Source organism: Callospermophilus lateralis, chromosome 8, assembly GCF_048772815.1.
Source record: "Callospermophilus lateralis isolate mCalLat2 chromosome 8, mCalLat2.hap1, whole genome shotgun sequence".
In the NCBI taxonomy this organism is placed as follows: domain Eukaryota; kingdom Metazoa; phylum Chordata; class Mammalia; order Rodentia; family Sciuridae; genus Callospermophilus; species Callospermophilus lateralis.
Window position 1 is genome coordinate 3,457,869 of NC_135312.1, and position 23,354 is coordinate 3,481,222.

Below are 23,354 nucleotides of genomic sequence, written 5' to 3' on the forward strand. Positions count from 1 at the left end.
GCCCTCCCCTCCGGGCCCCTCCCTCTCCAGGCCCCTCCCTCTCCAGGCCCCTCCCTCTCCAGGCCCCCCCTCCTCCAGGCCCCTCCCCCTCCAGGCCCCTCCCTCTCCAGGCCCCCCCTCCTCCAGGCCCCCCAGGCCCCTCCCTCTCCAGGCCCCCCCTCCAGCTCCCCTCCAGGCCCCTCCCTCTCCAGGCCGCCCCCCCTCCAGGCCCCTCCCTCTCCAGGCCCCTCCCTCTCCAGGCCCCTCCCTCTCCAGGCCCCTCCCTCTCCAGGCCCGCTTCGTCCTAGGAGGCTGGGGAGGCAGTGAGGTTTCTTGAGAGGCTCTGGGCACAGGGAGGGCTGGCTGACCTCACAATGGCCCAGTCTGCTCCAAACCCACCTCACTTGAAATCATGTTTGCAAGAGGGGCTCAGGCAGTACAGTGGGGAGGGGCAGGCCCTCCCCAGACCCTGCGCCTCTGAGCCTCGGTCTCCCTGCCTGAAGGTTGGTGAAGACACTACCTGGTCCCCTTCCCAGGGACCTGGATGCCCATGGCACCCAGAGTTCCTGGGGACAGGGCTGAGGCTGGTGGCCAAAAGGGAGGGGTGGGGAGCCTTTTACCAACTGCCCACTTCTTCCAGGGCTGAGGAGGCTGGGGTTGCCCGGCCATGCTCAGCCCAGCAAGGTCCTGGGCCACAGGACTCAGTGGACAGCACTTAGGCCTCTCTCCCCTAGCCTGTGACCCCTGAGAAGTGAGAAGGTCCGGGAGCCACCAGCAAGGCCTAAAGGCAGGCTAGCAGGGTGGTGTGGTAGTTACTGCCCTGGGCTCAGGGGCTCAGCCCCTACCTGCTGTGTGACAGTGGGTAACACACTCAACCTCTCTGTGCCTACGTTTCTTTAACTGGGGTAATAACAGTCCCAACTCCTCACATACTGGACATTTTGAGGACAGGGCAGCTCCAGACGCTGGGAGGGAGGACAGGCTGACAAAGGATCCTGCCTGGCCCCCGTCACCTCTTCATCATTTGACAGGCCAGGAGGCGGAGGCTGAGAAGGAGACCCACAGGCCACACCAGGAGAGGCCAGCAGGTCGCTGGAAAGATTTATTGCTATTTCCCTCCGTCCAGCCTGCCAGGAGCCTCCAAAGCCACAGGAAGGCAGAGGCCCTTCCACAGGGCCAGTCCCTCGGCGTCAGGGCGGGTGGCCGGGGGCCAGCCAGGGGGCCCTGCTGCAGAAGCTCCGGGGCACCAGGTTGGTCCTGCGGGCGTTGAGCTCGGAGGCGAAGGTCCTGGCCTTCTGGTAGAAGAAGAGGGACATCTCGCGGTCCATGAGGAAGTGGTGATAGATGGTGGCCAGGCGCGAGTAGATCTTCAGCTGGGCCTTCTTGTGGCCCAGGTCCACGGCCGCGGCCAACGCGAGCTGGTAGTAGCCCGCTGCGTCGAAGGGGTCCTGAGGCGGGGTGGCCGTGTGAGCAGGCGGCTTCCCACTCGGAGCCCAGCCCCAGGTCCCCGCCCCAGGCCCGCGGCTCCTCCACCCTCTGGCCTGCCCACGGCCCACCTCCGTGGCACCCAGGGGCTCCGTGTCTGCTGGCCACAGGGCCACGGCTGGCCACGGCCGAGCCTGCAGATGGGGGCTCTGAGCTCTGCCCCGCGGGTGGCCCAACTCCTGTGTCCTCGTGACAGGACGCGCTTCCTGGAAGCTCCCCCAGGAGGACCAGCAGCTCCCATGGCGGGGTGGGGCCAAGCCCACCCAGTGTGACCCAGAGTCTGGGCCTGGAGCAGCGTTTGGCAGACCCCAGGTCCCCTGGTGCCTGGTGTCGGAGGACGGCTGCTCTGTGAGCTCCTCTCCCCTGCCCTGTCCCCCACTGGTCGCCCCCTGGGGCCCCTCCCTCAGAGGCCCTGGCCGTCCACACGCCTGCCCCTCCCTCCCGGCTGGGCTGGGTCCCCTGCAGCCCGTGCCCACAGGGCACCAGCATCCCCAGGGGCCGGGCGCGTCACCTGTCGTCTTCCCCAGGCCCCAGCCTCCTGCCCCTCACCCAGCACCTGTGAGGACCCCGCCCGCCCACCCTTGGCCATCTCCACCTCTGCCCCCGAGGTTTTCCTCCCCCACTGCCCCAGAGGCCTCCTAAGACCTGGGCTGGCCTGTCCCTCTCCTCCTTGGCTCTCACTGTGGCTCCCCAGGCCAGGGACAAGACACACAGCCCTTTCTCTCTCTGTCCCCTGCTGCCCCCTGGAGCAAGGACCGGAGGACAAAACCAAAGATGGTGTGGCAGTGAGCAGGTGCTCCCTGCTGCCTGGGGCTCCCAGGCCGGGAACCTGGAGGAAGGTACAGGGAGGCCCCCAACTCAGCCTGGGCTGGGGCGGGAGGGCTTCCTGGAAGAGGAGGTGTCCCAACTGAACAGGCGCCAGCCATTGTGCGAGCCCGTGTGCATGCCTGTGTGCAAGCCGGTGTGCGAGCCCTGTGTCCTGTGTGTGTGCCCATGTGTGTCCCTGTGTGGGAGCCCGTGTGCGTGCCTGTGTGCAACCCCATGTGCGAGCCTGTGTCCTGTGTGCAAGCCCGTGTGCGAGCCCCTGTGTGTGCCTGTGTGTGTGCCCATGTGTCCTGTGTGCGAGCCCGTGTGCAAGCCCCTGTGTGTGCCTGTGTGTGTGCCCATGTGTGTCCTGTGTGTGAGCCCGTGTGCAAGCCCGTGTCCTGTGTACGAGCCCGTGTCCTGTGTGCGAGCCCGTGGGTGTGCCCGGGGGGCAGCTCAGGATTCGCCCGGCCCTCCGTCCTTGCTGAGCCTGGCCCCTCTGGCTGCGAGGAGTCCAGGGTAGACGGGGCTAGGGACAGCTGCCAGGGGCACCCTCTCTCTCCGCTTCCTGCTGTCCCCTTCCCAGGGGCACCACAGGCCAAGTGCTGTGCACTGGAGGGACCAGCTGCCCTGAGCCCCTGGACACAGGGCTCCCCGAGGGAGTGGGAGGTTGCCCGTGAGGTCGAGGTGAGGCCGTGGTGACAGCTGGGCGAGAGGCGCAGGAAGGAAACAGGGACTTCTCTGTCCTTGACCCTACCAGGCCCAGCCCGACCTTGGCCTCTGGCTGCCACAGGCCCTTTCCTTCCTCCCATGGGCGGGGCAGGTGGTGGGTGTACCCAGGAGGAGGTAAAGGCCCCTTCCCAGAGACCCTGGCCCAAGAATCACAGGTGGGCACGTGAGTGTCCCTTGGAGCTGCCAGATGCAGCCCCTGAGTTCATGAGGACCTGGCCACAGCAGGAGGCTGCAGGGACCACTTCTGGCCACCAGGTGCCGCCAGCGCACAGCAGGGCCCACAGGAGCCCAGGCAGGGGTGGGCGGGCAGGCGCCCCAGCTCCCTGATTCCTGTCAGGGCCCCGAGAGCTCAGCCCATGAACTGGGGCTCCCTCGCCCGCGGCGGGAGAGACCCTGCGCTGTGGGGTGAAGTGTGGCCTGGGTGCGAGACCTGCAGGGAGCTCTGAGGGCAGGGGACAGACGGAAAGAGGCCCGGCTCAGGGCCTGGAAGGGCAGCCTGGCTGCGGGGGTCTCTGCACCCCTCCCCGAGCCTGTTGCCCCTCTGGGAAGCGCAGCCTGGGGGTGCCTTGAAGGTCACCTTCCCCCAGGGCCCTGGGAGGGATCCTGAGAGGCGCTGGCACCTGGGCAGGCCTGGAGCGGGGGCCAGGGTGGGCCGGATCTTGCAATGCGGGTCTCCGGGGATCCGGTCCCCCCAGCAGTCCACCCCCTCTGCCCTTTCTTGCTAACTCCGACTTGGCCATCAAGACTGGCCTGGCGTCACCTCCTCTAGGAGACCCCTGACTACACCTCCTACTGAGTGTCCTGTACCCCATGAGTTCCTGGCTGACCTGGCCACCCTAGGGGCTGGACAGCATCTGCCTTTCTAGAGGCTCCTCACAGCCAGGCCTGGGGCTCTAGGGAGAGCACTCGGCGCTGCTGGAGGGCTGGACCCCAGGCCCCAGGGCCCCCACCTTCAGGTCGTGGAAGATGATGTCCCCGAGCGCCAGGTACACCTTCACGTAGTACAGCGTCTCCTCCTCGAACTCCAGTGGCGAGCTGCAGAGCGACAGGGCCTTGAGGTAGAAGTGCTCGGCCAGCTCGCCGTGGCCCAGGCGGTGGTGCAGGGCGGCCAGCCGGTGGTAGGCCACGCGCTCGTTCAGCCGGTCACCTGGGGACAGGCGTAGGGGTGGGTGTGAGGACACGGCCCTGCGGGGTGGGCAGGACACAGGGCCATCTGGAGCAAGGGCGGACCCTGCCTCTCAGCACTGGGCAGCTCCAGCTGGTCGCTTCCCCCAGGCCTTGCTTTTCCTCTCTGTAAAGGGGGTGGACAACGCCTGCTTCCCCTGGACCTCAGGAGTGGGCCAAGGGGTGGATCTGGACACCCTGCTCCAGGCCCGCACAGAGCTCCCTGGATTGTAACCAGGAACCCCTGATGGCCATGCTCCTGGGCACTAGGGCTCAGGCCACCTGCAGACCTGCTGCGGTCTCTTCCTGAGTGTGTCACCAGCAGAGCCTCCTGCCTCAGGGATTCTCTGTCCAGTGGAGCCCCGGGCCTTCCCCTGCAAACAGGCAGGCCAGCCTGGGTGGTCCCCAGCGTCCTCCCCCTTCGGGGCCAGTGCTTGGAGCCTGTGGGCAGTGCACGGCGCTCTGCTGTGGGCTCCCTGCATCTGCAGGGAGACGGAAGGCCTGGCTCAGCACGGTGAGGTGCTGGGCAGAGGGACACCTAGAGCTAAGGGAGGGGCTTCTGGGAAGGGGACAGGGATTTCCCCAGCCAGAGAACAGTAGTGGCTGACCAGGGCAGGGGAGGTGACCAGGGCAGGGAGGACCAAGACCGTGGAGGCCCAGAGCAGGAGTGCCCCAGGGGCCCATTGGCCTGCACCCGGTTGGCAGGGAAGAGGCAGAGGAGCCCAGAGGCCTTTGCCCTTTGCGGGACACTGGCTGGCCCTGGGCAGTGGACAGGGGCTCACCCAGGGTGATGCTGAGAGCCAGGGCCTCGTGGGCGAACTCCAGGCCCTCCTGTGGGGCCTCCAGCGCAGCCAGCAGGGCCACCAGCTTGTTGCACAGCCGCAGCTCCGCCTCCCGGTTCCCCACGGTGACCGCCAGGGGCAGCGCCCGGTCCTGTCACAGAGGGAGGTGGGTCAGGCCTCTGCAGCGCCCAGGTGCAAAGTGCCCCTCTGCCCACGGGTGCCGGAGCTTCCCACGCCCCCTCCCGCTTTAGGGTCTTCCCACAGCCGAGTCCTGGGAGGAGGACAGGGTCCCGACAGCTACACTGGGCGCTGGGGGCCATCTGGACTCGCCCCCTCCCAGTCTTGGACCAGCTCCTCCTGCACCCGGCCACCAGGGCCTGAGGGGGAGGCTCCAGCACCCTCCACTTGAAACACACACTGACGTGGATGGGGACCAGCTGCACCCCAGGAGCCATGGGGGCGGGGAGGGAGGAGGCCAGGTCTCATGTGCATGTCCCTTGACACCTCCCCTGCCTCCAAGCCTGTTACCTCATCCGTAAGATGCAGACAAGACCTTCCCACCCAGGGTTGCTTCAGACCATCGGGTGCCAGCGAGAGACCAAGGCTGGGCCTCTGCCCTGCCCTGGTGGGCGTGCCGAGGTCATTCCAGGAAGCCAAGCAGGTGCCCAGGGCAGCCCGGCCTCCAGGAGGGCACCTGACCCAGCCGCACCTACGCCTGGTCCATCAAGGGCAGACTGGTGGCGCAGCTCACCCGATAGAAGGACACAGCCTTCTCCCGCTCCCAGCTGCCATTGAAGAAGATGTCTCCGGCCGCCTCGAACAGCTCCAGCCCCAGGTTGGGGTCCCCCGTGTACAGGGCCGCGTTCTGCGCCACCTGCAAGATGGAGCTCTGGAGGCCACACCCGACAGGCACCCAGGGTGCTCAGCCCTGCAGCCTCCCCACCCACCCAGACGCAGCCTGCTTCCACTCGCTGTGCTCTTGGGACCCAGGGGCCACAGCCCTGAGCCCCTGAGAGCCGAGAGGGGCCTGCCCAGCCAAAGCCCCAGAGCCCTGGCCAGTGCAGCCATTGGCAGTGGGCAGGACACGGCCCAGTGGGCCTCCAGTCCCACCCACCCTACCCCACGTCACCTGGGCTCCTGCCACTTGCTGCCCCTCTGTCTCCACTTCTTCTCCAGGTCCTTAGCCCCCCTGACCCACCAGCTCCACGGGAAGGGGGACTGAGGCCGCAGCTGTGCCCACCACTTAGTGCACAGTAGGTGCTCAGTGAGTCCAGCCACACCCTACTGCTTGTAGCCCCAGAACGTGCCAGGTCCCTGGAACCTCTGGGCCTCTGGACCAGGGGTCCTGCTGCCTGGAGCACCCTCCACCAGGCGGCTCTAGCCCCCTTGCCCACAGCTAGCTGGAGCCCCTCCCGGGGCCCAAAGCAGGACTGGTTCTCCTCTCAGAGCTCCTCATCCTGAGTCCTCAGGCCTGGCTCAGGGAAGGTACACAGTGGTGCTCAAAAACAAAAGCCTCAGGGGCCCCCCACTGTGTCCTATGGCGTTTGGGAAGCCCCCAGAAACAGCTTGTATGACAAAGTCGTTCCAGAGGAAATGTGCCTTGGGCTGCTAAAGCAAGATCTTCTGGGCGTCAACTGAGGGGACATCGATTGCACATGGACTAAGCACTTCCTGGCTCCAACACAGAGGGGCCATCATGCTGCCCCCAGGGAGCTCAGGTCATTGTTGGAGATGCTGGGCACTGGGGGAGACTATCAGGGAGCCAGGAGGGCAGAGAGGGAGGGACAGGGGCCCCTGGCATACAGCAGGTGCTCAACATTGGCTCTGGAATGGATGGACAATGGTGGGTGGGTGGATAGATGGTGGATGAGGGAGTGGATGGATGTGTGGATGGATGGGTGGGTGAGTGGGTGGTGGGTGAGTAGATAGGTGGATGGATGGATGGGTGGGTGGATGGGTAGGTGGGTGGATAGGTGGGTGGGTGGATGTGTGGATAGATGGTAGGTGAGAGCGTGGGTGGGTGGATAGGCAGGTGGGTGGGTGGATAGATGGATGGGTACATGGGTGAGTGGATGGGCGGCAGGGCAGGAGCTGGGGTTTGAGTGGACGTGTGGCGGGTGAGCGCGGCAGGCTGCCCATCTGCATGGCCCACCTGGATGTACAGATCCACCAGCTCGTCCTGGCGCAGGATGTAGTAGATCTTCCCCGCCTGCAGCCAGGCATAGGCCTCCTTCTCCTTCTTCTGCAGGTCGATGAATATCCCCAGGCTCCGCTTGGTGTAGTCCAGAGCGGATTTGTAGGCCCTGGAGTCAGACGCAGATGTCAGGCAAGAGCCCTGGGACCCGCCTGGGCTCCTCCACGGTGGGTCTGCAGGTGGGTGGACCTTGCCGTGTGCAGCGCCCGCCCCTCCCGGGCTGCTGGGAGATGGTCGTCAGGTACGGAAAAGGCAAATTGCTCAGAGGGAAGCGGTGTTGGGCCAGACACCCGGCAGGAGCAGCCTGCTTCCCATGGCTCCCCGGTTTCTCTCCCATCTCCTCCCGTCCCTGCCCACGCAGCTTCGTCTCTGGACACACCAGGAACCCTCAGCACAGGGCAGAAATTCAAAGACGGCCTAGACGAGGGGTTCTCTCACTTGCACCTGCCCCAGAGCACAGAGGGCTGGTCACAGGCAGGTCGCTGGGCCCTGCTCCAGGCTCTGCCCTCAGTGGGAGCCAAGGCTGAGCCCCCCCAGTGGCCTCCAGGGCGGTGCGGCTCTGCCTGCCCAGGAGAGCTGCACTCTAGAACATTGGCCCATTTCTTCTGCTGTGAACTCAACGCCTGGACAGGAGCCTGTCCCCCAAGTCCTCATGGACATCTGGCTCCTGCCCAGCTATCAGTGAGTCCTACGTGACAGGTGGGGTTCACTGCAGCGACCCCACGGGGCCTGTGGGCTGGTCAGTGTAAGCCACACAGGGATGTGTCCCAAGATGCTATCCCAGGGAAGCAGGTGGAACAATCGGCTCTGCTTCTCTGGTGCAAAGCCTCGGGAACACATGGCCACTGTCATGTCTGGGGGACAAGGGCACAGCCACCCTGTGACTGAAGACTCAGGGCAGGCAAAGTTCAGCTCACAAAAGCCACCATGGCAGGAAGGGTGACCTAGCGATGGCTGTCCTGCATCTGTGGGGCAAGGCTTGTCTGAAGGTGAGAGCAGATGGGAGGGTGCCCAAGCTGGGACTCGCAAGTCATGAGTAATGGACAGAGTGACCCCAGGCCCATCAGCCGATGCCAAGGAACCCCCGGTCACCAAAGGGAGGTTGCCCAGGAATGGGGCCTGGTCTCCATGCTGCCCCCACCCCACACTGAGGTGCTACCCTTACCGCTCAGTGCCCAGTGACAGGTACAGATGACTGATGGCCTCTAGGAGCTGTCCCTCCAACACCTTGTCGGCTATCCTGCGGGCCAGTGTGAGCTGGAACTCATGGTAGATGACGCTCTGTGCCTCATTGGGCATGACACTGCTATAGAAGTGGCACAGCTGCTGGACGGCTTGCAGTTGGCCTGAGGAGAACAAAAGGAAGATGTCGCTCTTGTGGCTCCACAGTGGCCATATGCAGGGTCAAAGGCCCCTTGCTGAATGTCCGCCTCTTCCACACCTCGATAAGCCAGGTCCTTCAGATGGGGAAACTGAGCCAGGATAGTCCAATGGCCATCTCAGGGGCATAGCATGGACAGCCCAGGAACAGCAGGCTACGGAGGCTCCAGAGACAGCCCTGACCATCCTGTCCAGAGTCCCGTCCCATCAGGCCTCCTGTTTCTGCCTCACCGAGCTCCTAGCCAGAACGGGGGTGGCCTCCATCCTGACCTGATGTCCTCTTACAGATGGACACACAGAGTCCAGAGTGTCTGCCTGGAGCACATGGAATGGGACTCCGCTGTGCCCCGGCATCCCAAGGCCTGCACTCTGTCCAGGAGCAGGCTCCAAACCACAGGCCTGTGGGCCTCTCCTCAAACCAGGGGCTGGGAGTTATGGGGAGCTTCCAACTGTCAAAAGTAATCCAGAGGAAAACAGGGAAGTGGAAATCACCCACACCATAAACCAGCTAGACCTCATAGGTACTTACAAAACACTCCACCCAACACTAGCAGAGCTCAGTTTCAGTGTCATAGAACATCCTCCAAGATGGTCCATATGCCAGGCCACAAAGCGAGCCTTAGTAAGTGTAAAAGGGTTGAAGTTTTGAGAAATATGTTCTTCAGTTGCCTTGAAATATAGTTAGAAATCAGTAACAGAAGGAAGTTTGGAAATTCCAAAATATGTGAAAATTAAAATACACATTCCTAAATAACAAGTGGGTCAAAGAAGAGCTCACAAGGGAAACTAAAACCACTCTGATATGAACAGAAACAGAAGCACAATATACCAGGACTTAGGGGGTGCAGCTAAAGCAAGAGTGTAGAGGGAAATGCCTTTGTTCAGAAAAATTTCAAAGGCCAAACCTAAACTTCCTCTGCAAGAAACTAGAAAAAGAAGAGTTAAATAATTCTAAAACAAGCAAAGAGGAAGAACATAATGAAGAATAGAGTGGAAATAACAAAACAATATAGAAGAGAAACCAACTAACCCAAAATCTGGTGGTTTTTGCTTTTGTTTGTTTGGGTTTTTGCCTCCTAGGGATTGCGCTCGGGAGCACTCAACCTGAGCCACGTCCCCAGCCCTGCTTTGAGACAGCGTCTCGCTAAGTTGCTCATACTAGTCTTGAACTTGTGATCCTCCTGCCTCAGCCTCCTGAGTAGCTGGGATCACAGGTGTGTGCCACCAATGTCCACTCAAAAGTTGATTCTTCCAAAAGATTAACAAAATTAACAAATCTTTCATCAGACTGACAAAGAAAACGAAGAAGATGGAAATTACTAAAATCAGAATTGAAGAGGGGATGTGGCGGCCAACCTCCTGCCAACCTCCGAGAGAGGAAGGCTGTAAGGAGCGCTGTGCCAGCAAGTCAGATGACCGTGGGAGGCGGCTGGATCCAGGAAGGACACCTCCGACACCCACTAGGCTCAAACGTGGCCGAGTATGCACCTGGTAGCCCTGGGAACCACCCCTGCCCGCCTTCTTGGACGTGGGAACCCGCGGTTTCCGCACTCAGCATTCTCTGGGTGGGACAAGGCCCCCGGCCTCAGACTCACACCCAGGCGCTCTGAACAAAGATGGGAAGTTTTCTTTCCAGGACGCCGGCTTGCTGAAGCACGCCGGGGAGGCATGGAGGAGGGACGCGGGTGGCACTTGCGGTCACCACTTACTCTCCAGGTGGCCCGTCTCCACAGCGACCAGAAAGGCCCACTGGTAGTAACACTTGCCCTGCTGGGCGAGGGCCCGGCGGGTGCACAGGTGGCCCGTCCATAGGAGCACCTGGGTGAAGTCCTGACCACACTCCCCGACGGGCAGCTGTGAGAAGAGTCTGATGGCCTCCAGGAGGTAGTGCTGGGCCAGCCCGATGGCACTGACCTGCAGACACAGCGCCCCGAAGTTGGCCAGGACCACTGCCTGGTTCCGCAGCTGGCCCAGGCCCCGAGCCAGGCGCAGGGCGCGGTAGTAGCCCTCGGCCGCCTGCCGGGTCCTGCCCGTCCTCTTCAGGGCGATGGCTGCCATGTTGACAATCACACCCTCCTGGTCCTCGCTGGCCACATCTGCATCCAGGATAGACTGCAGGATGTCCAGGGCCACCAGGCTCTGCCTGTGGAGCAGGTGCAACCAGGCCAGCACCACCAGGCGGTCCACCACGGGGTGCGCACCAGCCGTGGCGTCGGCCTCCACCGCCCGCATCATGAAGGCGATGGCCTGCCCGTGCTGTTCATGGTGGCTGTGCAGCTGGGCCAGGCTGGCATACAGCAGGCCGCGAAGGGCCCGCCCCGTGCCTGTGGCCGTGGAGGCCAGCGCCTGCCTGAGGTAGTGGGCGGCCTGGGCAGGGAGGCTGTGAGCCGCCGTCCTCTGGCCGTGCAGCCGGGGGGCATTCCAGAGGACCAGGTCCACGCTCCTCAGGGAGCTGGCCAGCGAGCCTGGGGTCCGCAGTGAGGCCACCCTGATGCAGCTCAGAGCCAGGTGGGGCAGGCACTTCCTGCTGTAGGTGTCGGCCAGGAGCAGGTAGCAGCTCAGAGGCCAGGCGGCGGGTGGGGCGCCCAGGCCCCTGTGCAGCAACAGCAGCCTCTCCAGGTAGGGCAGGGCCTCTTCCGGCTGCTTGAGGTGGGTGTGGTGCTTGGCCAGCAGGAAGCAGGCCCGGGCCTCGGCCTGCGGGCTCCCACCGCTGATGGCCCTCCGCAGCGCGAACCGCAGGAGCTCCGCCTCTGCCTCAGTGCTGCAGATGTGGCTGGGCGTGCCCAGGAGCAGGGCCGCAGCTTTGGGCACCACCTGGGCACACTTCTCCCTGGATTTCTGCTTCAGGTAGATGGTGGCCAGGTTTGCATACACGGCCACCACCAGGAAGAGGTCCTCAAAGCAGCCCCCGCGGGCCCTCAGGGCTTCCTCAAAGTACACGCGGGCCTGGGAGAGCTTGAGCTTCCGGGCACACAGCCGTCCCAGGAGGAAGCAGAGTCTGGCCAGTGCCATGCCAAGGCCAGCCTTCTTGGCCATCTCCCGGGCCCGTGCCAGGAGCCCGGCCAGCTCCTCCTCATCGGCAAAGCTGCAGAACACGCTGCCCAGCCACGGCAGGCAGGCGTCATACAGGCCACGGAAGCAGGCCTGGTACCCAGGGGCACTCAGGGTCTGCAGCAGTGAGCCCAGGGCCTCTGGGTCCGTCCCACTGTCCTCGGGAACCAGGCAGAAGGGGGGCTCCTCAGTTTCGGGGGAGCTCACACTGCCAGAAGCCTCCTGGAGACCCCTGGCCTCGGGCTCCTCCTCAGGGCAGCCTGGGAGGGTCTTGCATTGTTCTAGAACATCCTTCACCGTCCGCAGGGTCTCCTGGGGCTCGGGGTTGAGGCCGGGTAGAGGCATTTCTGCAAGTCACAAAAAGGCCCAGTGGGATTAGCGTCCAGTGTGAAGGCCACTGGCCTGCACAGTTCTCCCCTCCCCCGCCGTCCCTGGAGCAGCACCACCCAGGGACGCCTCCCCAGGCTGCTCCAGGGACAGCAGGGTCTGGTGGCTCCATGTTCCTTCCCCTGACCCTCTTTCCTCCATCTCCGCCCTCTTGAGAGCTCCCTCGTGGGAGACCCATGCTTCAGAGCTCAGCCGTGGCTGGCGGGTCCCTTTCCCTTCAGAAAGAATAGAAACCACATAAGGAGTCCTGTCCACCCTCTGGGCTAGCCCCAAAGGTGTGATTTGCTCAGCCTGCTGGGCCCGCCCCATCCAGGAAGCCCCAACTGCCAGTCAGAACTACTGATCTGCCCACTGAAGTCGTCATGCAGAACGGGCAGAACGGCCGGGTGCAGCTCCACGGGGGAGACAGGCCGGCTCCATCCCCAGGAACCAGCCAGCTGGAGAGGAGGGCTGGCCATCTGCCCTTCCCCACCACAGGAAAGGGACCGTCTCTGGCAAGAGGGATCGGGAAGGGCTCCCAGAGCAAACTCTTTGTCAGTTGGCAAAGACTTAGAACAAGAAAAATTAAATTCAGTTTAGGGGCAGAGGTCCTGCCGACCCGACTGCCCTGGATCATCTAGGAATCTGCCCCCCACAGAGCCCCCATGACTGGCCTCCACTGCCAGCCCAGCGCAGGCAGCTAAGGGGCCCATGGGGCCTTTGCTCAGGAGCCAGGAGGGTCTGCAGAGGCTCCAGGTGGGAAGGATGCAGGCCCAGCCTCCCACACCAGCCTCCCGCAGGCCCCATCTCAGGGCCCCCCTGTCTGCACCCCAGGGCAGCCGTTGTGAGTTTGTGCTTGGTTCTCCCAGGGAATTTCCAAATGCCCCCGCCCTGCCATGCAGACCCCTGGGGAGGGGTGCAGGGAGCCAGCTGAGCTGCAGAGGGGAGAAAAGAGGGTGTCCCTGAGCCAAGAAGGCCCTCGGGAGACCTGTAGGGACCTGACTGGGGGAGGGCTTCCTCTCCAGAGCAATGTTCCAGCTCCACCCTCCTTGTCCCCGCTCCCTGCGGGCAGTGTGACCTGGCCGCCTGGCACAGAGCAGGACAGGCCTCAGCTGCTCTGAGTCACCCAGAGGAAGCCATAGCCGAGAGTGGGCTGCCCTGTGGGGCCCAGTGGGGCTGACACATCCGTCAGAGGAAGTGCGGGGCCCAGCGCCTCGAGGTGCAAGGGGGGTTTCAGGCCCACCCCATAAACCTCCCACACCCGCCTGCACCCTCACGGCAGAGGAGTGGCACCCCCACCAGCACCTGGTGCCCAGCACCTGGTGCCCAGCACTGCCACCTCTGCCCTGCACTCCTGCCACGGGGCCCCGCCTCTGGCCACAAGACCCCGGACCCCAAGCTGTGGGCAGCACCCACCTCGCTCCTCAGGCTGCACACCCTCTGCTTCTGCCAGGCGGTCTGGGAGGGAGGAAGAGAGGTCATCAGGACTCCAGACAGTGTCCTGTGGTCCCAGGCCATGTCCAGGCAGGTGGACACAGGGCAGGGACCCTCTGGCCACCAACACCCATGGGGGAGAGGTGTGGCTCAGGAGCCAGGAGTCCACGTCCCCCAGGACCTACAGATAGGACAGAGCATGGTGGTCTGCCCCTGCCCTCCCCTGCCCAAGCAGAACTCCAGCCTGCCCTCTGGACAGGGGGCCGTGGCCACGGAGGGGTGCCCTGGCCCTATGAGGCCACTGAGGAGCAGGGTGGGTGGAGCCACAGCAGCCCTAAGTCCCACAGGCTGGGGCGGAGCCACCCACTGTGGGCACGTCCCTGCTCAGACTGGGGTTGACGTCCCCTGGCCAGGACCACAGCGGGCAGGGATGAAGAGAGCTGTAATCACGGGCACCTGAGGGTGCCTGGACCTGACACGGCAGGCATGTGCTCCTGGGTGCCCGGCAGGGAGGGCACAGAGGTCACTGTGATACCCAGCCCACAGCGTCTGCTCCCCGAGAAAGACAGCCCATGTCGGGGGCTGGAGCCCGGAGAGGCCGTGGTCAAGGGGCAGTCTGTTCAGGAGGACATTCTTCTGTAGGCCCTAGAAAGCTTCAACCTAATGTGGGTGGGAAGGTGTTTCGATGCCTATCATTGAGCAGGAAGAAAAATATGTGTAGAAACGTCTGTGTGCGTATGCACATGCTACATGAGTACGTGCGGGTGTGCGTGCATGAGTGTGTTTGTGTGTGCATACATGTGAGTGTGTACACGTGTGGTTGCGTGTGCATGGGGCGTGCATGTGCATGTGTATACCCGTGCCTCATGAATGTGGGTGTGAGTGTGTGCGTGGGTTGCGTGCCTCTGCTGGGCTCGGGCATCAGGGCCCACCAGTGGGCGTGCATGTGTCCGTGGCTCAGTCTCGCTGCTCTTGGTGTGGACGGCTGGCTTCCTCCGCTGCACTGCACCTTGGGCCTCAGGGAGACACTTTCCCACGCAGTCTGTGGGGGTGGGAAGTGGCACTGCTCCGTAGGTGGGCACCCTGGGTCCTGCCTGCCTCCCCAGCAGCCAGGCTGGGTAGCCTCCACGGTGGCAGAGCTCCAGCTCCTTCTCCACGGGGGGTGGCAAGGCTGGGCAGAGGACGCCAGGATGGGACCCCGCTGGAGCTTGTCCCCCTAGAGCCAAGCCAAGCTCCATGTCCCAGCCAAGGCCAAGGGTGCCTGTGCCTTGGGCTGGGGCCTGCGACCAGTGGGGAAAGGCTTCCTTGGGCAACAGGGGCCTCAGCACCTCCTGCGTCCCCAGCTCGCCACGCCTCTCTCTCTGTGCCTACCCCACATGCCCAGAGGCAGCGGCCATCTGTCGCCTGCTCACCTTTGGGCACCCAGGGCTTGGCCTTCTCTGCCCACATGAAGGCATGAGGAGTGGGCAGCTGGGGGCTGCTGGGAAAGGAGGGGGGAGCAGAAACACCTGCCCCCAAGGACTCACCGGGAGACCTGCAAACCCAGTGCCAATAGGGTGGGGGACGGGTGGCCTCAGCACTGGCCGGATGCCACCCGGTTCACCCAGTCCCAAGCCTTTATCTCCACCGTGGGCGCAGTCACCGTCCTTCCAGGAATCCACCCAGCACCCTCCCAGGTCCCCTGCGGGGACCCAGTCAGCCAGGCCCCACACCTACCCAGACTGTGCACGGAGCAGACCTCGGTGCCCGCCATCCTGCTCAGCAAGCGCTGGGCGGTGTCCTCCGAAAGGTGCCCCTCGCTGCTGAAGAACACCCTCTCTCCCTCGTCCAGGAAGACCACGCTCTCCAACCTGGGAGCCATGACGCAGGTGTCAATCAAACAGGAGGCCGCTGACCGGGGCTGCTCTGCAGGGCCCCAAGGACCCCACCAAAGGCCCCGGCACAGCGGTTCTGCGTCACCATACTGGGACGGCTCCGCTGGCCTCTGAGGACACCAGCGAGAGAGGGCCATGTCTCCAATGGGCCAGTTTTAGGGGCAGGGTGAGGACGAGGCCCCGCTGCCTTACCCCTTACAAAACAGTGACCTGCAGGGACCTGGCGCCAATGGGAAGGCTCTTCCGCTGCCGCGGGGTTTCCTAGTCCCACCTAACACACGCCATTGTCCCGCCCCTGCTGGACTCGGCCACCTGATGCGTGACTCGTGGACACAGCCAATTGGATCTTCAGCTGAATTGGTTGTGATTGTGTCTTTTGACAGTGACATTTCACAGTGAGACCATTTCTACTCCCTCATTTGAGACAGTCCCCATGCACGGCAGCGAAGACCGGGAAGCCAGCGCCAAACCACTGTGCCTGGGAAGGGGGCTCCCGGCAGCTTTCAAAGCCCCCCTCCATGTCCCCTGCAGCTGCTGTGCCAACTGTGCTCCTCACGCAGCCTCTGCAGGGTCCCAGAGTGCTCAGCCAGGGACAGGGCTGGAGGGCGGCCACCAAGTCCAGGAAGGGGACAGGAAGGAGGCAGGAGCGGGGAGGTAGCTACAGGACTAAACGGCCTGTATGACATGGGCCTCTGGATATAGCTTATGGGTCAGTCGCAGCGCCCAGCCCAGAACAGGGCCACCCAAAACGTGTGTCTCACCTGTGGGAGTGGGAGGTGAGCCCACAGAGGGGACAGGACCGGAGTGGAGGACACTTTCCTCACACCCACATTCTCCAGGCTCTGAACTGGGTTCTAACAATGAGAGGCCAAGTCCAGGGAAGAGACCACAAGGACAGGCACAGCTGTGCCCCCTGACACTCCCCAAGGACCCTCACTGTTGCCACGGCTGGGCAGCAGCGACACAGAATTGACCAGCATCTGTCCCTGGAAGTCCCTTGGCTGGGGCTGGGGGCTAGGGGACTGGAAGACTGTCCCCGGGAAAAGCCATTACAGACAAGACTCAGAACCCATGAGAGCCAAGGAGCCAGGAGCCAGCCTCCCCACAACTGGACTCCGGGGGACTCAGCAAGCGGTGGCCCTTGGAATGGGAGGCACCAGGGTCGTGAGGGCCCTCGAAGTCCAGGCTGAAACTTGAAAGGGGTTCATGGAGGGGAGTGACTTGGGGTGCTGAGTTAAGGAGTGACCCTCCAAACTCCAAACTCCAAGGAACCTTGGAAGGTAACATTTTTGGAAATGAGGTCTTTGCAGATGTAACTGGTCAAGGTGGGACCCACTGGAGGGGGGTGTAACATGACAGCAAGTGTCCTTCTTAGAGAAAACAGTCACAGACACAGGGGAGGAGGCCTTGTGGACACTGGGTGGGGCTGGAGGGACACAGTCACCAGCCAAGGGGCGCTGCTGGCAGCCGAAGCTTGGAGGGCACAAGGGCCCCGAGCTGGGGAGGCAGCCGAAGGGCCCTCACCTTGCTCTCTGCCCCTGGCTCCAGGCCTGAGGGCCAGTCGCCTGTGGGACAAGCACCAGGAGGTGTCGTGCATGGGCACGTCCCCTCTCAGAGGATGCCCTCCTGGCAGCATCTTGGAGAGGTGTTGGGGCAGAGGCAATGGTGACCTGAGTCCCGCAAGGGGGAAGGAGCTGTCCAGGCCAGCATCCAGGTGGTCACCTGGGAAGCTCTGTGGATGTGGTGGCAGGGTCCCCCCGGGAGTGGTGGGGATCAGCCTAGAAAAGGGGGGCCTCGTCCACTCACTCAGACACCGGGCCCTGCATGCTGATGTGGCTGGTCCGCACGAAGCCCACCTGGCCTGAGGCCACGTGCCGGCCCACGCACCAGGGCAGGCTGGGCACCTGGGCACCCAGGATCTCGATGAGGTCGCCGGCATGGAAAGACACCTCTTCAGGCCCTGAGCCCTGGAAGTCCACCACCGCTGAGGCCTGGCCAAGCCCTGTGAAGGAGACCACGCGGTCAGAGCTGGGGCCGGTGGGCAGAGGCCGGGACTTCTGGCAGAAAATATGCCTTGCCCCTGGGGGAGGTGAAGGGAAGCTCAGGCCCTGCAGTGCAGGGCTGGACATCTAAGTGGACCTCAGAGAGAGGTGCTTTTATCCCTAAACTAAACATGGGAAACGGCGGCCATGACTCTCGCTCAGCCAGGTCGTCAGGTTCCAGGGAGACTGTGACCTGTCCCTCCTGCCCCCAGGGCCTGTGTCCACGTAGCTGGCACAGAAGCCAAGCAAACGCCAGCCGCTGGGGGCCAAGCAGAGAGCTCTGGTGCCCCTGAGCCCGGGAGCTGCAGGCAGCTTTTCACAAAGACCCAGCACAGGGCCAGGCTGAGCCTCGGGGTCTCCTTGGCACCCACAGCAGGTTCAGCCAGAGGCTGGCCGCCTCCTCCCAGGTCTTCCAGGGTGTTGAGACCGGGGACAGCTCATTGAGGTGTCTGTGAGCCACATCCCAGGCTCCTGGGGACGATGACAGGTGCCAGCCCACCTTCCCGGGGGCTGTGAAGTTTGGATCAGCCCTGGAGTTCTGAGCCTCAGCCTTCATCTTGCAGACAGGAGGGACCACAGCCTTGTCCCTGGGCTTGGGGAGGGGTCAGGGCAAACACAGAGACTTCCAGAATGCTGGTGCCCATGACTCATGGGCTACCTCTCCCCCAGGAAAGAGAGGCCGGTGGAAACTCTTACCCATCAGTGAGCTGTCAGACGTCACAGGTCCACCCACGGAGTCGTCAACGGGGCCCCGGGGGGCCCTAAGGGCCCACCTAGAGAGGAGAGAGGAGGTCTGTGCCGTGGACCTCAGGCTGGGGCAGCGCCTTCTGGGCAGGTGTCCAGCCCCAGCAAGCTGAGCAGACCCTCACCTCCTGGTCACAGGTACCTGCTGGGGCCGGTGGCACTACCCAGCCCAGGGACTGCATCACTGCTTTGGACCCCTGCAGACCACCCCCCATAAGCACCTGCCCCACTGCTTCCAGGAGCAGCTCAGTGCTGTGGGGCTGCAGGAGCCTGGCCTCCGGCCCTGACCCTACTGTCCGTCACCATGGGCCTGCACAAATGACCCTGTCTGGGCCTCTGCTCCTCAGACAGATGGCAAGAACACTGTAGTGGAGACTGACCATCCTCCTCCATCTAACCTCTGGAACCTGACCCTGGAGGATGGCCTACGGACGTGCTCTGTGTCACCAGCCAGGACCTCACTGGGCACAGCAAACAGGGGAGTTTCTTGGAGAAACTAGAAACTCCTCTGGTCTTCGTAGGAGACATGAGCGGCCACTGACCGCCACCCCACCATCGCTGTCAATCAGGAGGTTGAGTTTCTCTCTCTGCTTTGGCTTCTAGGAAGCTCCCAGCCTAGTCTACGAGCCGTTCAGCAAGCCAGCAGGATCTTCTGGGTCACCGTCCTCACTAGCTTTACCTGCACTCAGTTTCTATGTGTGCAAATCTCCGTAGGCCTCCTTCCTGCGGGTGCGACTGTCCTGAGCCTCCCTGGAGGGCTCCCGAGTGGGCTGATGAGGGCTGTGTGCTGCACACTCCTGTGCCCTGAGTCCCGGGCAGCCCTGCCAGGGAGAGCCCACGGGCCCACCTCGAGGCGCTGCCTGAGGCCCAGAGAGGAAGCCTCAGAAGAGGTGCCCACCTTGCCTGTCCTCCCACCCCGCTGGGCAGTCGACCTGCCAGGCCCAGGGACCATCTGTGAGGCCCCGCACCACCCAGCACCACAGGCACGACAAAGAGTCCGGTACCTACTGATGGAACGGAATCAAGGGCTCCAGGGCAGCCGCTGCTGCTGCCGCCCCAGACGTGGTGGGAATGGGGCTTGAAGAGTCCACTTCCAAGGCCACGTCCCCCAGGGAGTGCCCCGAAGCCTTCCTGAGGACCTGGGGGCCCTTCCCCACACTCTGGCGGCCAGTCGTCAGTCTCACATGGTGGTCAGGACACAGGACAAAGAAAGGCCCTTTGAAAGGAAAACAGTGGTCATCCAGGTGGCTGGACCGGGCAGCTGAAACTCTGCCAGCAGGACCACCCCGCCCCTACAGGACCCACTGTGAAGGCAGCCTGGGGGGGAGGCCCCATCAGCTGCTTCAGCCCCAGGAACCAGTGGACTGGCTCTGGAGGCCCAAGGAGTCCAGACAGGAGGCCAGCCACCCGGGGTGGGCCCCAGCTCTGCCTCCACTGGCCTCTGAGGCCTGCTCAAACTCAGACTCTCTCTGGGCCTCAGTGTCCTCCCTGTATCACGAAGGCCAGACGGATGGTCCCCAGCACTTCCTGCTTGGACGGCCACTGGGAGTCCAGCCCCAGCCAGGCAGCTCAGGCTGAGAGCCGTGGGGAAGGCTGTTTTACCCTCCCTCCTCTAGAATCGGGCCTCGAAGCCCAGCAAGAATCAGGGCTGGAGGTGGGGACACCAGACAGCCTCTTCTGCCACTTCCCAGACACCTCATCTCCCCGGGGGCCAGCCATGGTCTTTGCTGCCCCGGCCGCTTACTGCCAGGGTCTGCCAGGGGGCGCCAGGTAGCCACCGCCTGGAGCAGACCTCCTGGCTCCAGAGCTGCCTCCTGCCACAGCCCCAGACCAAGGTCACTGTCCCCACGCACGACACCCACCTTCCTGGGCCAGCAGGCTCTGGTGCGTCCGCCTCAAGGCGTCCTCCTCCACGTGCACCTGGATGGCCGTCTCCTCCTCCTCGCCTGGCCAGAGCAGCCAGAAGGCCCGGTCCACCAGCAGGTTTTCCAAGCAGTGATGTGTGAAGCCTGCAAGGCCAGGCCTGGTCACCCAAAGGCTCTGGAAGGGCCAGGGAAGGCCCCAGCATGGGACGCCTGCCCTGGGAGCCTACCTGTGCACGGTCCACTGGTCTGACCATCCTGGCTGCCAGTGGCCATGTCCAGACCCTCACCCACCCACCACCACCATGGTCAAGTTAAGGGCCTCTGTGTGCCTCTGTGTTTGCATTCTTAAGTCAGAGGTTACAGGCCACGTTGACCATCAATAGGATGGACACAGAACAGGCCAGGGAGCCCTGGCCTGGCGCTACTGGCCCATGTTATCTGTTTCCATGGAGACAGTGCTTTGCCGTCAGGGTGCTGTGACGCTCCCACGCCTGGCCAGCAGGCAGCACCAGCCTTGCTCCCATTAGGGCCCAGCAGGTGGCGAGCAAGTCCTTCAGTACTCTAGCTGAAGTGTGGACATTTGAGGACAGGGCCAGAGGACACTGCCTTCTGAGCACCACAGTACCCGCGGCTGTCCTGCAGGGAGGACTGAGGACAAACTGGCTCCTCTGAGGACTGTCTCCTCCCAGGAGACAGGACAGAGATCCACAAGACCTGCCGAGGGTGCCAACAAGGGGTCTCCTCCTCCAGCTTCTCGGCCCTCAAATGGAGGTGGGCTCACAAGGCTCCCCTAGCTGGGCCCCACCCCAGGCTGCTGGCCTCCTGTCTGGGCTCCTTGGGCCTCCAGAGCCAGTGGGAGCCCAGCTCCCTCCCCACGGAGGTAAGGACCAAGCGGTAGGGAAGGGACCTGGAAGCTCAGACTGTCCACCTCGGCTGCAGCCAGCACAGCCCAGCACAGCGCCTCCCCACCCCCAGAACAAGGTGGACCCTGGGCCCTCCCTGTTTTTCTGGAGAGACCGCTGTGAAGCGACCTATTCTCCAGCCCCGATTGGACACAGGGTGAGTTACGGGTCCTCTGAGGGGGCCCTGGGATCAGCCCTGGGAGGGTGGCCGCTTTACCAAGAGCGTGGTAGGTGGAAAACTTCCAGATTTCTTCAAAAGTCTTAAACGTCACCATGATCCGATCCTGGTCACTGTGGATAGACAACAGCCTGGCTGACAATTCCTTAAAGGAAAGAAATAGAATTTAGGGACAGTCCCAGTGGCCTCGGGGCATCTGACTTCAGGGCGATTCCTTGCAGCCCTGGCTGATCCTCTCCTGCTCACAAGCCGACCGTGGCTCCGGCACCTGCAGAATACAGCCCAGCACCTGCCAGAGCCCAGGGGCCACCCCGCGCTGCTCTCTCGCCCTCCAAGTCTCCCCCGCGGCCACTGCCATCAGCAGCTGCCCTCAGCCCTGCCACAGCGCTGCCTTGGGACCCGCCTTGCCTCGCTGCACCTGCAGCTCCCACCAAGGCTGAGTGCACTCCTGCCTCTGTCCTCTGGGGTGACGCTGACCATGTTGGGAACAATCGCACATCTGGGAGCTCTTCTGACTAAAGCGGGGGCGGCCAACAAAAGCCAGGCCTGATTCTGAGCTCAGACCCTGGGCAGCTGGTGCCGCTGACTGGACCCCAGGGCCCACCATGGCCCACCTCTGTGGCCCAGATCCCGGGCGGAGCCCTGTTGGAGGAGCAGTCTGAGCCAATCTCTGTGCCGGGCACTTGGTGAGGTATTTACCTGGTCCCCACGTCTGAGCGTCTCCAGTGTAGCGGACAAAGGTGTCTTCACACAGGCTAGGTGGCCACTGTCAGGGCAGTCTGACCCCAAGTCCGTGCTGCCCCCATCCCAGCCCTGTGGCAGAGGGGGCCCTGTCTCCTGGACTGTTCTCATTCTGTGACATCCCCTCTGTGCCTATTCTCTTTACTGAGGGAGCTCCTTTCCCCTGCTCCCCAGGCTCCAGGGCTGACTCACCCCCAGCACGCGGGCCACCTCCTGGCTCTCGTTCTCCAGCAGGCGCAGCCGGCCCCGCAGGGCCTGCTGCAGGCCAGGGTCTGGCTGTCCACTCTTCCTTCGTACGGCCAGCAGCTGCAAAGCCAGGTCTGGAAGGTGCAGATGGAAGTCAGGAGGTCCTGCTGGCCCAGACCTGGGTCTATGGGGTGCTCCCGGGGTGCTCCCCCCCCACCCCGCCAAGCCTCCAAGTCACAAAACTGGTGCTGAGGCTGGGCCAGCCCAGGGCGCCCAAACCCAGAGACCAGCTTGACCTCCAGTAACAGACGCCCAGCTCAGCTGCAAAGACCTGCCTGTTCATCCTCGGGCCCGGCCCCTGTGGGGTGGGAAGGTGGACTTTCGTTTTACCCTGCAGCAGGTCAGCAAGGAACCCACATTCAGCAAGCGGCCTGGGTCACCATGGCCTCCAGCCCCAACTCTCCCCCGGCCCCATCTCCAGATGTGGCACCCAGCCTCCTGGGACACACCCCAGGCATCACAGAGGTCTCAATTCTACCCTGGCTCCTATCCCCTCTTCCTTATCTCCTGGGGGACCCTGTGCCCACTCCATTCCCCCATCACACATGGCATGGGCCCACTAGCCTGTCCTGCTGGCCCTGTCCTCAGCCCCTGCCCACAGCTCAGGGCAGCAGAGCCGTAGGACAACTGTCTGGCCAGGCCCTGCCCCAGTCGGCCCTCTGGCCCATGCAGAGCCAGAGGCCCCAAGAGAGCACCCCCGATCTGGCCTGCCTCTGGACCCTCTAGGGTAACACTGAACTTCTGCAGATGGACATGGCCTGTCTACACTGTTCCAGGAAATGGCCAGCAGCCGTGGGGGCCGCAGAGCTCTGGAGAGCTGGCCGAGCACACGAGGGGCCCGGCTTTCCCATCGACCCTGTACATGTTGGGGAGGTCTTTGGGTGAGGTTGATCCGACTGGGTTTTGATGTGCCTGTGAACGTGCCTCCGTGGAGCCCGCCCCTCTGCACAGCTCACAGGCACCAACAAGAAAGCAAATCTGAAGGAAATCTCCACGTGTGCCAGGGCTTCCTGTGGGAGGGGGCAGCGGTAGTCTCCCACCCCAGATAGAATGAAACGCAGGTCCCCTCCCCGGGCCCTGCTGGTTCTCTGCTGCCCAAGACTCCAGGCACCCAGGGCCTCCCCACCTCTTCGCTCCCCCAGGGCCTCCCAAACCAGGCACTGGCGGCCGTTGCCCTGATAGCTCCCAGCCGGACACCACCCCAGGCCCTAAAGCCAGGTAGGAGACAGGGCACGGGAAAGGAGCCACCCCCTAGGGAGCTCAGCTCCACCAAAAAGGGGAATTTGAGCCCAGGAAGGAGCCCTGAAGTTAGCTGGTTGCTGGTCGACGTATCACCAGCATCGCGGCTTGCTCCCCCTGTGCAGGTTAGTGAGGAGGAGGTCACAGGTGGG

At 63.4% G+C, this 23,354-nt stretch overlaps 1 protein-coding gene across 1 annotated transcript in view; it reads right to left on the reverse strand.

The window, feature by feature from the left end:
- Positions 1 to 1,056: 1,056 nt before the first annotated feature.
- Positions 1,057 to 23,354, reverse strand: part of Sh3tc1 (SH3 domain and tetratricopeptide repeats 1) — a 40,345-nt gene continuing 18,047 nt past the window's right edge. The window contains exons 2-16 of the mRNA XM_077110198.1: positions 21,910 to 22,037; positions 21,016 to 21,121; positions 19,894 to 20,040; positions 19,040 to 19,247; positions 17,984 to 18,060; positions 17,052 to 17,247; positions 15,088 to 15,221; positions 13,354 to 13,395; positions 10,230 to 11,918; positions 8,306 to 8,486; positions 7,099 to 7,249; positions 5,698 to 5,820; positions 4,947 to 5,097; positions 3,951 to 4,147; positions 1,057 to 1,427 (exon numbers count right to left, since the gene is read on the reverse strand). Coding sequence (XP_076966313.1) covers positions 1,170 to 1,427; positions 3,951 to 4,147; positions 4,947 to 5,097; positions 5,698 to 5,820; positions 7,099 to 7,249; positions 8,306 to 8,486; positions 10,230 to 11,918; positions 13,354 to 13,395; positions 15,088 to 15,221; positions 17,052 to 17,247; positions 17,984 to 18,060; positions 19,040 to 19,247; positions 19,894 to 20,040; positions 21,016 to 21,121; positions 21,910 to 22,037 — 3,788 coding nt within the window. The 3' untranslated portion in view covers positions 1,057 to 1,169. The remainder of the gene's footprint in view (positions 1,428 to 3,950; positions 4,148 to 4,946; positions 5,098 to 5,697; positions 5,821 to 7,098; positions 7,250 to 8,305; positions 8,487 to 10,229; positions 11,919 to 13,353; positions 13,396 to 15,087; positions 15,222 to 17,051; positions 17,248 to 17,983; positions 18,061 to 19,039; positions 19,248 to 19,893; positions 20,041 to 21,015; positions 21,122 to 21,909; positions 22,038 to 23,354) is intronic.